This window comes from Callorhinus ursinus, unplaced genomic scaffold, assembly GCF_003265705.2.
Source record: "Callorhinus ursinus isolate GAN/ISIS: 27379988/994484 unplaced genomic scaffold, GSC_fseal_2.0 scaffold9, whole genome shotgun sequence".
NCBI classification, from domain to species: Eukaryota; Metazoa; Chordata; class Mammalia; order Carnivora; family Otariidae; genus Callorhinus; species Callorhinus ursinus.
Window position 1 is genome coordinate 23,022,803 of NW_027397071.1, and position 14,305 is coordinate 23,037,107.

A 14,305-nucleotide genomic window follows, 5' to 3' on the forward strand; every position below is an offset into this window, starting at 1 on the left:
ACATAAATTGGGACCATTTAATGTAGATCAGCTTCTGGACTCTCTATTCTGTTGGTCGGTTTGCCTATCCTTGTTGCCAATTACTATGTCTGTAGCTTTATAATGGGTCTTGATACCTGATAGTGTGAGACCTCCAGTTGGCTCCATTTTTTACCCCACTAAATCCTACCTAGTACTGAAATGCCAATTCCATTTCCCACTTTGCTTTCAATTTGTCCCGGTGACTGTGACTGATTTGCCTCTTCCATGGTTTGGTTATTTGTGGTTACCTGGATCTTTGTCTCATCAAAGCCCTTTAAACTGCAAGCCAGCCAGGTGTCTGCAGACAGCAAAGCCGATCTGCTGGATAATTAACGCGGGGAAGGGGGAGGAGTGGAATAGGTAGGGTTGTCCCTCAGGAGGGGTACAGCGAGCAAGTGGCCAGTCTACACTTCAAGGCTGGTGTTTTGGGGAGATACGAGGAGAACCAAACTCTAGAACCCGGCAGAGGAGGGCAAGGCAGGTCACGCCATGTAAATGTCGCGGGGGATTCCGCGAGGCCGCGCGAATCGGCTCGCCGGGGTGGGGCCGCGGCGCCGCAAATCACCAGTTGAGGGCTGGAGCGCGCGCCGCGGGCTCAGAGCCGCGCCTGCAGCCGCCGGGGCGGGAGCCGGAGCCGCCGGAGCCGCCGGAGCCGCCGAGCGCACGGCTGAGCCGCGCTCACGGGGCTTCTCTGCGGGCGCGCCCCGCCGACCATGAGCGGCCAGTGCCCCGGGAGCAGCCGCGGCTTGGGGGGCCGCCGAGCGGCGCCTCTGAGCCCCTAGCCGGAGAACCCGGGCACCGAGCGCCGCGCGGGGAGGTGAGTGTCTACTGCGCGCCCCGCGTCGCTTGTCCCGCGGGGCTGCTGCTCGTCCCGGGGCGCCTCGGCCTCCCCCCTCCTCTGGGAGGACGGGCTGGGAAGTTTGTTAGAGAAAGTTAGGATAGGGGGAAGGTTGAGCCAGCGCTCCCCCTGCCCCCAGCAGAGTTGGCGTTTAGGGGCGGGGGTGGCTGAAGTGCGGACGCCGCTTGTGCCCTCGGGGCCCTCGGAACTGGCTGATACCCCCCAGACGTGGCCCGCGGCGGGAGCCGCTCAGCGCCCAGCGGTGAGCATCTCTGCTGCTTGCTCTCGAGCGACATCTTCCTGGGCGCTGGTCTCTCCCGACCCCCACTCCCCACCCCCCCGCGCGTCCCGGCTACTCGGCCCGCCACCCTTGCTCGGCTGGTCCCGTCCTTCTTTGCCGGGGGTCGGGGGGCGCGGGGGCCTAGGGGCTCCGCTGGAAGCCCGGGGCTTGGAGGGGGCGAGTTTCTCCACTAATCTCTTGGAAACTTTGCAAAGAAAGCGAAGGAGCCTGCCCAGTAACTGTTGACAACATCCCCCTCCCTCTCTGCCTTTGTTGAGAAAGAATGAATAGTTGGTTGTGTCTCTCCCTCTGCGTCGGGGAGGGGAGGGAAGGGGAGGTGAAGAGAGGCACGGTGGACGCGACTGTAAGACGTTCAATCTCAGCCCTTCTTTCCCTAGCGGCAGCGGCTGCCACCACGTTAAAAGTTTGATCAAGTGTAGACGCTTGTCTGGCAGCGGTCGAGTGGGCTCCGAAGCAGCTGGGCAACACGGTGGTTCGTGGCTGGGGTGGAAAACTCTGATTTTGGTATTAACTGCCTTGAAGAAAGGTGCGAAGGGGCAAGAGCGTTTGCCTCACCTCGCCTGTGCTTTCGCCCAAAGCTATTGGCTGGGATAGAGAGTGGAGCCAAGCGCTCAGAGATTTCTTTTAAACCTTGACTCTTATCTCCCAAGGCTACACAGATCTGTCCAAGGAAAATACATTGGCGGAGGGAAGGTCAGTTTGAGAGCGGATAATCTCCCTGCACGTTGCCAAGGACAGAGGCAGGAGGAAGAGGAGGCCTCGGTGCTGGGAGAGGGGGTTCAGCAGAGCATCCGGGCTCAATAGTGGAGAAGCCACAGGCCAAGCGGTTGTATGGGGTGTGCAGGGGAGTGTATGGAGTATAATGTAAAAGGCTTGCCATGCCAGGGGCTCCCTCACCTTCTTGACTCCAGCTTTCTCTAAACCTGCTGAGAAGCCTGGCATTTCCAATGACTAACCAAGATTTCAATCTCCTATTCATATAGAAAGGACTACTTGTCAAATGAATGCTAAGCTTAAGAACTTTATCATGTAAATTCTATGTTGTGTTGCTTGAAATACAATCCATGGAAGAATTATTCATCCTTCAATCACTTGGCTAGACTTCATAAATTTACTTCGAAATTAGGGATACTCTTAATTTCTGCACTGAAGAAAAACTTCATTCTAAGTACATAAGCCAAGTTTTTAATGTGTGGCGGTTCCGTCTTCTCTTCCTGTCTGACTCTGCAGAGAGGTTATAAAACTATATATCCAAATGAAAAATTCTCTGTTGGGGTCATAATTGGGCAGCTGAGGCAGTTACATTTCCAGAGTTTCAAATATGACAGAAAGTTTTTAATGCCCACATCAGGTGACCATCTGTAAGTTTAACTGGGAAGTAGCTCATTTTAGAAATAAACTGGAAAAGTCCAAACAAGTGGGCTGCCTGTCTCTGCCTTGACTTGCACATGCTCATGCGTTTCTTGGGGACACCTGTGCAAAGCGAGCGGGTCGGGCTGCTCTTACCGAGCACTTCGAAGCACAGCACGTGAGCAGAACCAGGAAGGTAGCACAGAGATTGGGAGTTTGTCAGGCTCACTCTTGTCCCTATTGAGATTTCAGCTCTTTGACCATTCACAAAGGTCTCATATCTTCACGTCAAGATACAGAATCTTTGACCTTTGTATATATTCCAAGGTCTGGCATTAGACTGAATCAGGACACCGTGTCTGTTTACCTGCATGGTGGAGAGAGGTGACGTCAGGTGGCCAAAGTCTCACCTGGACTTTTCTTTTAAAGATTACGTATAGGCTCTCTTGGTGTGCCTGTATGTGTCCATGTCTATGTCCTACTTGGTTTGGTGTTTATGTCTATGGCTCTGAGTTAAAACATTTACCTCCCCATCCTTCCTGGCTGCAGTCTTTCCCAGAAGCAGTGACTTCTTTGTGAACTGTCTTTGTACTAGGAATACGATGACGAGCAAGACAGACCTGGTCCCTGACCTGCTGGGGGGAGACCTGCTATTTATTGAGTGCTTGCCGTATGTCAAGGGCTTTCCGTACACGGTTGCATTTACTTTTCAGGGCAGTCCCACAAAAGAGGTATTTTTTAATCCATTTTTACAAATGAGAAACTGTCAGAGAGGTTGAGTAACTTGTTCCAGGCCAAGGAAAGAGCTTCCTAGCTTGCACACGGCTAGGAAGTAAATGGCAGAGTAGGGATTTGACCCTGTGAATGTCTTACTTCAAAGCCTAGGTTCTGAGTCACACCATGTTTGATTACAGAAAAAAAATCACATAGTACATAAGAAGTACGTAATGGCTAGGAACGTTGAGACAGGAGCATCTCCAAGTAGAGAAAACCTGGGAGCCAGGAAGTGGAGATTTGGGGTTAGTCTTCACCATGCTTTTCCAACTACATATGCCCACCTCATGACCTTCGATTTGCCCAGTCCCCTGCCTGGAACTCCATTCCCGTCTTCTCTTGACCGGTTCTCTTTTTTCAGGAACCTTTTCAGAGAAGCCCTCCCATACCACCCTAATCTAAACTAGCTCTCCATCCCAACCAGTGTGTTCTGTCATTTCATGCTGGTTTGTTGTTCTTTAGGACACTGACGCTGGGATACCAGATAATTCTGGTTTGTTTTCTTGTCTGTGTTGATTGGAACCGCCCCCCCAACTCTGCCCCACCATCCTACCCCATCACAACTTAGGCTCCATGAGAGCAGGACCTTGCCTAGTTGATTATGTCCTCATACCCGGTACACTGTGAGCCCTCAGACAATATATAGTGAGTGAATGAGCATTTACTTCCTTTCTCTGGGTTTGATTCTCTGAGATCCTACCTACATACAACACTCTGAGATTCTGCCTTGTGGAGTAAAATGTGGTTAAGTGGCTTTGCTCTCAAAAATGAAAGGTACTTGGGGCACCTGGGTGGCTCAGTCGGTTAAGTGTCTGCCTTTGGCTCAGGTCATGATCCCGGGTCCTGGGATCAAGCCCTGGAGCCCCAAGTTGGGCTCCTTGCTCCTTGGGGAGTCTGCTCCCTCTCCCCCCACCACTCCTGCTCTCCCACTCTCCCAAATAAATAAAATCTTCAAAAGAAAATGAAAGGTACTTACCTTGAACCTAGATGCCACCTACACACCATGTACTTCTATCCCTTGGATTTGCCTTAGGTTTCTAGAGTCTGGAAAAGATAAAAGCAAATAAAGCACAAGTAGGAAATACAGGGACTACCCTGTAGTAAGGTTGTAAATGAGTTCCTTCCACCTATGGTTCCCCTTCTACCCTCTGCCCCACTTTTAGTTGTATGTTTTAGAAGTTCTGTCTCTAATCTGCACCCACCTCTGCCACTCTTAGGCTTATTCAAGCTTGACATAAGGCCCAGGTTGAGCTAGTCTTCCAAGTGAGTACACATAGGGCAAGTCTGGATTTTAATGGGGGAAGAGTCCCAGTTTAGGGACAGTGGGTTGTAGAGGGGAGCCCAATTTACATATTTCTAATTTGTCTGCAGCTGAGACTTCTCTGGAGATTTCAGCTTGAACAATCTTCTCCCCCCAGTTATTAAACTCTGCTTCACATCATCCAGCTCAGCATCGCATCCTCAGGGAAGCCTTTTCTGGCCACTAGCTGGGTCTAGACCCTGGGCCCCACTCTGTATGCTCCAGTAGCACTGGGAGTCACCTGCACGTGGTCTGTCTGCTTCCACCACAGAGTAGTAACCTCATGAGTACTGTTGTTTGACACTGTCCCCAATACCAGTCACAGTGCCCACCATGTAGGAGGCCTTACATGTGTGGTGAAGAGAAGAATGAAGTGATGCTTCTATTTCCTGACCCCTCCTCGTTGTCATTCTGTTCTGTCCTCGGGTAGCCAAATCTGAGTGTACGGTGCTCGGTACCAAAGAGACGTGCTTATCTGGTGGTCTTCATCCTGGCTCCACTTCGGACAGTACTGGTGGCTTTCAAAAGATCAATGCCAGGGTCTTACCCACCAAGGTTCTGGTTTCGCTGGGTGTCGGCATTTTATTTATTGAGAAAGAGAGAGAGAGTGAGTGAGCATAAGCAGGGGGAGGAGTAGAGAGACAAGCCCACTCCAGGCTGAGCGTGGAGCCAGATGCCGGGCTCGATCCCACCACCCTGAGATCATGACCTGAGCCGAAATCAAGAGTCAGACGCTTAACCGACTGAGCCACCCAGGCGCCCCGGGCGTCAGGATTTTAAAAGCTTCCCAGAGGATTCTTACATGCAACCAGCTTGAGGACTGCCCCCACTTCAGGTTTTCAGAACTCAGTCCTTGCGTTGGGCTTGAAGCAGCCATGGTGAGAGAGAGCAGAGAGATAATTCATGGATATTGTATGGTTCCTGACAGTTTAAGAGGTACCTTCACACCTGTTATCACAGCTGATAATAACAAGCTAAGGGATCTACTCTCTGGTTTAAATATTCCCTTTATGTTGATGATTCTTAAAAAATCTACATCCTGTCCTGGCTTCTCAGCGAACATACCAGTATCTTACCTCCTAGACTGAACTGCCCCATCGGCTCCTCACACTCCCCAGCTCAGTGGCCGGCTTGTCAGCCTCCCTCCCCCAGGAGTCCCCTTCTTCACCGCTTAGCATGTTATGGCGTCCTACTGTCCTCCGTGGGTGTGGCCTCAAGTTCCTCCTCCTTCCCTCTGTCCCTCCTTTGCCTGGCCACTGCCCGAGGACAGAGTTTGAAATCCTTCCTTGCTGCTTGTGGCCAACAGCTTGACTGGCCTGCCTGCCTCCCTTCTTTCCTTTCCAGAAGTACCAGAGTTACCTACCCGGGCATGGACTGGCTTCTGTTGCTCCCTTCCAGATCTTCTCTGGCACCTACAGTCCAGTCCAGACCCCTCGATGCAGTCTTTAAGACTTCATGATATAGTCCTAAGCTGGGCTTCTAGGAAATGCTTCTTGATGTCTCCATGTGAGCCACACAGCCCAACTTGTGGTTCGTGGGCCCTTGGAGGCACCTCCTTGCCTCTCTGCATCTGCCACGCTAGCATCCTCTCAGAAGGCTTTTCCGTACAATTCTCGACCTTTCAAAAATCCCTCCAAAATGCTTCATCTCCAGCATCGCCCTCTCTGAGATCCTCCTCAAGTCATTCTGTTCAAAGTAATTATTCTTCCCTCCAGCATGTGAAGGGTCCCTACTGATGAGTCGTAGGATAGAGTTCCTAGTCAGGGATTGGGGCTTATACGGCATTGATTCTCTGAGTATCTTATATAGAGGAAGTATTTAAGTATTTGTTGAATTGAAAGTAGGCAGGGCAGGTGTTAACCCTCAACTCAGAGAATAAACTGAGGTATGGGAAACTCGCTGAAGGGCATTCTTGAGCACTTTGGCCCAATCTTGAAATCGAGATCTTGGATAAGCAGAGAGGAAACCTGTGGCCAGAAACACCGGAGCCAGGGCAACCTTTACCCATCATAATAACCTGGAAATAGTTGATCAACACTATGGCCCTTTGCATAGAAAGAGATTCTGTGGGCTGCTCTGGGCCTCCCCAGCAGGTTCTTTGGAATGATCTAGGCCTCCCTCTGAAGAGGGTGCTGACAGCTTGGACAGGCAAGCATTCACAGCTGTGGGGGACAGGTGTGTGTGTGTGTGTGTGTGTGTGTGTGTGTGTGTGCGTGCGTGCGCGCACAGGGTAAGGAAATCCTAGTCAGCTTACATCACTGTTGGTCAGGCGGGGAGGGCCAGGGAGCTTGGATTTCTTTTTAAATAATGATGACTAACATTGAGTAAGTGCTGACCGTGTGCCCGGTACTGGCCAGACCCAGGAGCGGCCCTCACAGGGACTCATAGCCCTATTGGTCTGCCCCCTCCGTGAGCCAGGCCTTCTGTGTGGTCACAGTTAGACGTGGAGCGTTCAGGCCCCAGAATGACCAGGTGTGGGAAAGGATTGAGGACAGCCTTAGGATTATATACCTTGAGTGAAGGATTTCCTTCCCTCCAGCCCCCAGCGCTTGTGTGTTTCTGTCTGTTGCAGGTGAAGCGCCCGCTTGTGGATGTTTTTGTTGTCTGCGCTTTCCCTTGCGCTACCTTTATCCCGGATCTGCGTGCTACCCATGAGCTTCTGGAGCAGTGTTCTTGCTTGTCTTCAAGCGGTGTCACAAGGCCCCAGTTCCTTTGTGGAACTGACTCTGCAGGGGTACTATTAAGTAATGATTTTCACTCCGAGCTGTCCTCTTCGCCCTGGAAAGGGTGGCCTGTGAGGCATGGGGGCTACGGGGCTTTGGAACAGACTACAGAGCAAAGGAATGTTCTGCTTCCCAATCTCGGGGAGGCCAGTGCATCAGGCAGGCCGAGTTGTGCTGCTGTGTTGTCCAGACCAGTCTGGTACCCTGGCGGGTGGGACAGAGTCTGGATCCTTAATGTCTCCAGGGACTAGTTCTAATTTTTATTCAGGCCTGTGTTTCTTCTCCTCTACACGCTGGCCTTAAAAATGACTTATATAATTTGGCTTAGGTCAAAACCATAGTTTGTTTATTGGAGGGAGGTGAGTGCGTGCTGTCTCTTGCTCGGGGCGAACATTTCTGCTAGTGATCATAACTGGGCGTAATTGTTGGGTCTGCTTTTGCATACGACCTAGTACACATTTTCCTTTTCCTTCTGTGCTCTCCCCTCTACCCTCTTTTTGTCTTATTTCTCTTCCTCCCCACTCCTCCCTGACTACACAGGCACCATGCGTGTTGCTTGACCCTGCTGGTGACAGGCAGGTTCCCGACCCCTCTGGGGGGCAGTGTGCATGGATCCCTCACCCCAGTGGCTTTCCTCTGCAGCTGAGTCCGCTGATGTATGGAGGAGTGGCCCACCTCCTCACCCCTGACCCTGGCCCGTCTTCGTTAATTAGAGTACATTGATTTATTTGTAAGCACCAGGTCTTTGCCGGAAAAATTCTGCCCCGTTGCCCTGGGTAGCACAACTGAGGGGTTGGTCTGGCACTGAAGGCCTTCTAGCAGCTGAGGAATTCCAATAATCTCCACCTGTTCTTATCGTGTACAGGGTGGTGGGAAGACATGAGCTAATTATCTAACATTTATACTGTGTTCTCTAATGTACTTATATCGAAACCTTGAGTACTTCCTCAGTAGTCTTTTTTGTTAGTCATGCTTTTCCATCAGCTTCAGTCATCTGAAATAATAAAATGGTTCATGTGCCTCTGGAGTCTCTGAAACATGGTTGCCCTTTTCCATCCGGGGATCTGTTGCGAACCCAGGAGAACTCCTCTGTAGGATCAAAAAAGGGACATGAATAAACTTCCCATTTGTATTAAATTTCACCACTGATGCACTGTGTTTGTTAATGCTCCACGAACCTGTTCTTTTGTTAAACGGTACATTTCCATTTCCTTTTGTGAGCAGGAAGTCAGTTCTTGTGATGGTCTAAGATTCATGCCTTCACTCTTTCTTTTCCCCTTAGAGGAGTTGAGAGCCATGGCTGCGGGAAAATTTGTGAGCCTTCCCAGAAACATGCCGGTGAATCACCAGTTCCCTCTGGCCTCGTCCATGGACCTTCTGAGCAGCAAGTCCCCTCCAGCTGAGCATCACACAGATGCCTATCAAGACGTGTCTATACATGGTACCCTCCCACGGAAGAAAAAAGGCCCTCCTCCCATCAGGTCCTGTGATAACTTCAGTCACATGGGGACCCTGCCCCATTCCAAGTCCCCACGGCAGAACTCCCCTCTGACCCCGGCCATCATCCAGGAGCACGCCCTGCAAGACTGGAAAGGGGAAACCTTCACCTTCGGGTAACTTCTTTCTTTATTGTTATTTATTTATTCATTTATTTTTTAGAGACCCTGTGGGGAGGGGATGGGGTGGGTGCGGAGGGAGAGCGAGAATCCTAAGCAGGCTTCACACCCAGCGTGGAGTCCAGTGAAGGGCTCCATCTCACGACCCTGAGATCATGACCTGAGCCAAAATCAAGAGTCAGACACTCAACAGACTGAGCCACCCAGGCGCCCCTTCAGGTAACTTCTTTAATTCCACAAGTGAAAATGACTTGGCTTAAAGGGCTTTTTAAAAAAGCCTTTCTGGGGGCACCTGGGTGGCTCAGTCGTTGAGTGTCTGCCTTCAGCTCAGGTCATGGTCCCAGGGTCCTGGGATCGAGCCCCGCATTGGGCTCCTGCTTGGCGGGAAGCCTGCTTCTCCCTCTCCCACTCCCCCTGCTTATGTGCCCTCTCTCGCTGTCTCTCTCTCTGTCAAATAAATAAATAAAATCTTAAAAAAAAAAAAAAAAGCCTTTCTGTTAGGGAATATGTCAGCTGTACAGAGTAGAGCAAATAGTTTGACTCCCAAAGACCCACCACCCCACTTCAGCCACTCTGGGCCTGGGCCAGTCCTGTGTTGTCTGTACTCCCGCCCACTTTCCTTTCTCTGCAATTATTTTGAAGTAAATTTCAGCCCCTGTTTTCTCTGTAAATATTTTGGTATGTGTCTTTCAAGGATAAGTACTCTTATTTTTAAAAAAAATATAAAAAACTGTAACACCTAAAACTTTAACCATTTCTTAGTATCTAATATTTGAGAGTATTTTTACAGCCAACTTCCCATAATATCACTAAGTCCCTCAAAAGGAAGCACAAGGGCATTTTTTTTATTATTATTATAACATCAGATTCTGAACTATGTCCACCCAATTCTGTGGAGATGCCAAGATGGCTATAAATTAGGAACTGCTTCTCCAGCATGCTGAAGCAAAATTTGGTATGGCTACATCATCGGGTCAGCTTCAGAATACTTTAGAACAAGGATTGATTTCTCCTACCCACAAGGGATCTGGGTAAATAAGCCTTATGGTTATAAAAGCTTCTTGTCCGGGTTGGTATTGGGCCTGGCTGTGATTAGTTTCTGCTTGTTAGAGCTGGTTTAGAAACTGACTTCCCTTTCCTGCTGGGGAAGATCAGCAGTCTGTGATGTTATCTGGCAGAGAAGGGGCTGGTTCCTTCTGTTGTATCTCCTGGTGCCTCTTTTTGTCCGACCCTGCAGCAAAGAAAGCCACTTTGATGCTAGCTCATTTCTTTGTTCAATATCTATATATTGAGCATGTACATTGATTTTGTAAACACTGGTGCTTCACCAAGAAAATTCTGCCCAGTCCCTCTTAGTATCTGAACTGAAGGGCTGGTCCAACCTTGAAGATGTTCTGGCAACCACATCGTTTCAGCAATCTGCTCTTGCCCTTTTATAGGATGAGGAAGTATGTGAACTAACAGGATAGCAATGGGGCATCTGACATGGTGTCTTCCCAGAGCTAATATTTTAGTGAAAGGCCCAGGTAATAAACAAGTTAATCGCAGATTATATTAAGTGCTATAGAGGAAAGTGTGGCAGACTGAAGATTTATTAGGCTTGTATCTTTTTTATAATGTGGACAGGTCTCTGAGGAGATGATATTCGAGCTAAGACCTGCATAATGAGAGAAGGCAGCCATGGGAAGAACCAGAGGAAGGTTGTCCCAGGCATAGGGGGAGCAGTGCAAAGAACTGGGGTTGGGAACAAGTCTGGCATGTTTGAAAAAACCCCAAACGAAGCTGGTGTGGCCTGTGGCTGGGGTGTAGCAAGTTGAGAGGCAGACAGTACAGATGTTGGGAGAGAACTAGGCAGGTAGGAGCTCAGAATTCGTTTTAGGTGCGTAATTGTTGCCGTACAAGAAGAAAATAAGTGGAGGCCCACATAGTCTCTGTAGAAAGCGTCGGAGAGCCCTGAAATGTTTCTGACATCAGCTCAGAAGGTTCCCCAGGGTGTCCTGGGCATTAGAAATCTCTGCACCGGCTCTGCAAAGTGTAGGTGGGTGACCTCCCAGCGCGGAGAGCTCGCAGCCAGCCTGCTGGGGGCCCAGGTCAGTGTGGAGGTGCGTACCTGTGCACAGTATTGTTCATATTGAATCACTGGCATTGAACAGGTAGGGATGCGGAAGGGGCACTGTCATCACTCCCTCTTGTGAAGGTCAAGAGGCAGCAAAGAGAAAGAGCTTCTGGCCAGCCAAAAACAAGCACTCATAACAGGCTGCACAAGGTGGAGTCGGAGCCAATGATTCCATGACTTACTGTAGCCACTTTTTATTTGGTAAGTTAAACTCTGTAATGAGCTACATATCTACTCTGTGCCATATGGAGGTGATGCATAAACCCATTCCTTGAAGTTCTAAGGTCCTGGCTGGGTGTCAGCTCTCACAAGAGGGAAGCTCTGGGGAGCCGGGGCTGGCAATGGAGTTGCCCTTTCAATCTTGAGGAAGCTCTTGATAAACACCCAAGGTCCAAGCCGTCAACCTGCCAGGAGTTCAGAGCTTTTTGATTTGAAAATGACTTGGACAGAGGTCAGATCTCTGCAGAAGATCTTATCAGGAGGTGGGCGCAAGTCCTGAGTTTGAAGTCCAGGCTGTGGAAGACTTAGCAAGCACCACTGGATTACGTTTGTTTATCATTCAGAACTACATTCATCCAAATTCACAACTTTTTCCCTTAACTTAAAAATATCTCATTGTTAAAGGCGAATACAGGAAGTAACAAACGCATATCCTTCAGGATTATGCTGAGTGAGAAGTCATGTCAAAGCATCCTAAAATCCCATTCTGCTCCCTGGTCTTATTAAAAATTTTGTTATTTTTAAAGTTTGTTTACCTTTTTTTTGAGTAATTTTATTTATTTTACTTATTATTTCTACCCCCAACATGGGGCTCAAACTTACGGCCCTGAAGAGTTGCATGCTCTATCGACTGAGCCAGCCAGATGCCCCTATAATTTGTTCATGTAATACACTTTATTTTTTTTAAATTTTATTTATTTATTTGACAGATAGAGACAGAGAAGGAACACAAGCCGGGGGAATAGGAGAGGGAGAAGCAGGGTTGCCGCCAAGCAGGGAGGGAGCCTGATGCGATGCGGGACTCGATCCCAGGACCCTGGGACCATGACCTGAGCCGAAGGCAGACGCTTAATGACTGAGCCACCCAGGCGCCCCCATGTAATACACTTTAAAAACTATCTTGAGGGGTTCCCAATTTTGAGGCATTCAGAGTACCTTGTATCATTATTTTCATCCTTTTAAATATTCCTAGTAAGATTATTTGCCTCAGTTCCTTTTCGGAACAAGCCACAGGATCAACGCATTAAGCTTGTGCATGTGAAAAGTAAGGGACAAAAGGTATGAATGAGAACCTGGCCCTCCGAAGAGGGAGGGAAGAGGAAGGGCTGCCGAAGGTGCCGCAACAGAACTGCTATCAGGGAGAAGTAGCATTTCTAGTCCTAACTCCGCTCTTATAGCTCAGCTGCTATGAAAACACCAGCCACCCTCCGCTCTTGCTCACTCACTCGCCACTGGAAGCTGGGAGCTTTTAATTTTTATTTTTTAAAGATTTTATTTATTTGAGAGAGAGAGAGCAAAAGCAGGGGGAGGGGGCAGGGTAGAGGGAAAGGGAGAAACAGACTCCTCACTGAGCAGGGAGTCCCACAAGGAGCTTGATCCCAGGACTCTGGGATCCTGACCGGAGCAGAAGGCAGATGCTTAACTGACTGAGCCACCCAGGCGCCCCATGCTGGGAGCTTTTAAAAAGTTAAGTTTTGCATCTTTGACCCCAGGGAGTGAGACTAGTTAGGTCTACTTTTAACAAGATTATTGATTTTTTTTTTTTTTGGCTTGTTTGAGATAAACACTTTGGCCTTACTTGTTACTTTTCATAGTGAATTCAAAGGTTAATTTCAGCTGACAGTGACTTGCCCGGATGTCAAGTCTGAAAACCTTCCATTTTTGTCCTGTTTGGTGTTGGCATGATGATAGTGGGGCCATCTGGGAAAGCCCAGATCCACTTTTCTTATATACCCTACCTACACTCAGAGGGAAACCCACTAGACAACACCTTTCTGTCTTGTAAAATACTCTGATAAATTGCAAGTTTTCCTAACAAATATATTTAGCTCATTAATCATTAAAAAGTCACCTTTACTATAATTGCATATTAATGAATATCCACCCTGTGGAAGACCCAGGCAAAGCAGAGGAAGTCTCCCGTTTGACCTAAAAATTTGTATTACCAAGCTGTCTTATAAACATGAGTCCTAGGCACAAAAATTACTATCTCTCACATTTTATAGTTTTGAAATATCCTCAAGGATATGTTCTTAAATTATCCTGTGTGAACATCCTAAGCCTGTGTGAGAGACATGGCAGATTTTATCACGAGTAGCAGCCATACTGTTGCTCTTATTCACAGTCCGAGAAAGTGGTTCAGGGATGTTGAGGCACCGGAGATCAGACCTAGTGGGACTGAGCTAGGATGAGAACCCAGAGGGTACTGTGGGACCTTCCCCAGACACTGTGTTCCACAGCCTCCCGAGAAGGTTGGCCTCGGGTGCGGGCATTTTCTGAGCTGTCCTCTTGCAGGGAAAGCTTGCAGTCCCCAGAGTCTGAACCCGGGGCACCTTGGACACCCACCCTGGGGAAACGGAGTCTTGGCCACCAAGAGCCAGGCAGAAGGCAAGCCTGGAAGGGAGAGTTGGTCTCTCCTCATTTGGAGACTGGATCTCTTGGCTTTTGTTGTTGTCTTGGCTGCCCTTGGATGTACTTGTGGTTTTGAAAGGTGGCCAAAGTGAGAAGCCAGGGTGCTCTTAAACCTGCTGCTTGATGTCACAGAAGAAGCCTTTGTTCTGCAGGAGAGGTCTGCAGACAGGATTTCCTCCCGAGGTTAGCGTTTGTTTGACTGCTGTCCCTTTGATTCACTTATCTTCAAGGGTGAATTTTTATTTGAATCTGGGACCTTCCTTGGGCTGAGAGGGCACCGGTTCCTGTTGTTGAGATGTCTGTGCTGTCGGGATAGCCGAAGGATCAGCTCTGGGAGGCCGGTGCGGGTCCTCTTCCTGCCTGTGGGTACGTGGAGGCATGCATTCCTGGGAACAGCTGCGGGGTGCCCAGTTCCTTCGGCCCCTTGCGCCGTGGAGGCATGTGGCGGGACAATGTGATGTTTCATCAGTTTGCATGAGCGGAGCTGACTGACTAGTCACAAGTGTTTTAACTGACGGGGGCCAGAAAGTTGGCAGAATTATCCCAAATTAAAATCCAGTATACTTTCCTGGGCCGTAAGTTACCTACCATGTTACAGCATCTGCTCTTGTAAGTAGAAGCAAAGTGGAAGGTAC

The 14,305-nt window shown here is 49.2% G+C and overlaps 1 protein-coding gene across 1 annotated transcript in view; it reads left to right on the forward strand.

Annotated features, from left to right (window-relative positions):
• Positions 1-687: 687 nt before the first annotated feature.
• The window catches only part of BCAR3 (BCAR3 adaptor protein, NSP family member), a 110,785-nt gene continuing 97,167 nt past the window's right edge, over positions 688-14,305 (forward strand). The window contains exons 1-2 of the mRNA XM_025872222.2: positions 688-838; positions 8,590-8,920. Of these exons, the coding sequence (XP_025728007.1) occupies positions 8,604-8,920 (317 nt within the window). The 5' untranslated portion in view covers positions 688-838; positions 8,590-8,603. The remainder of the gene's footprint in view (positions 839-8,589; positions 8,921-14,305) is intronic.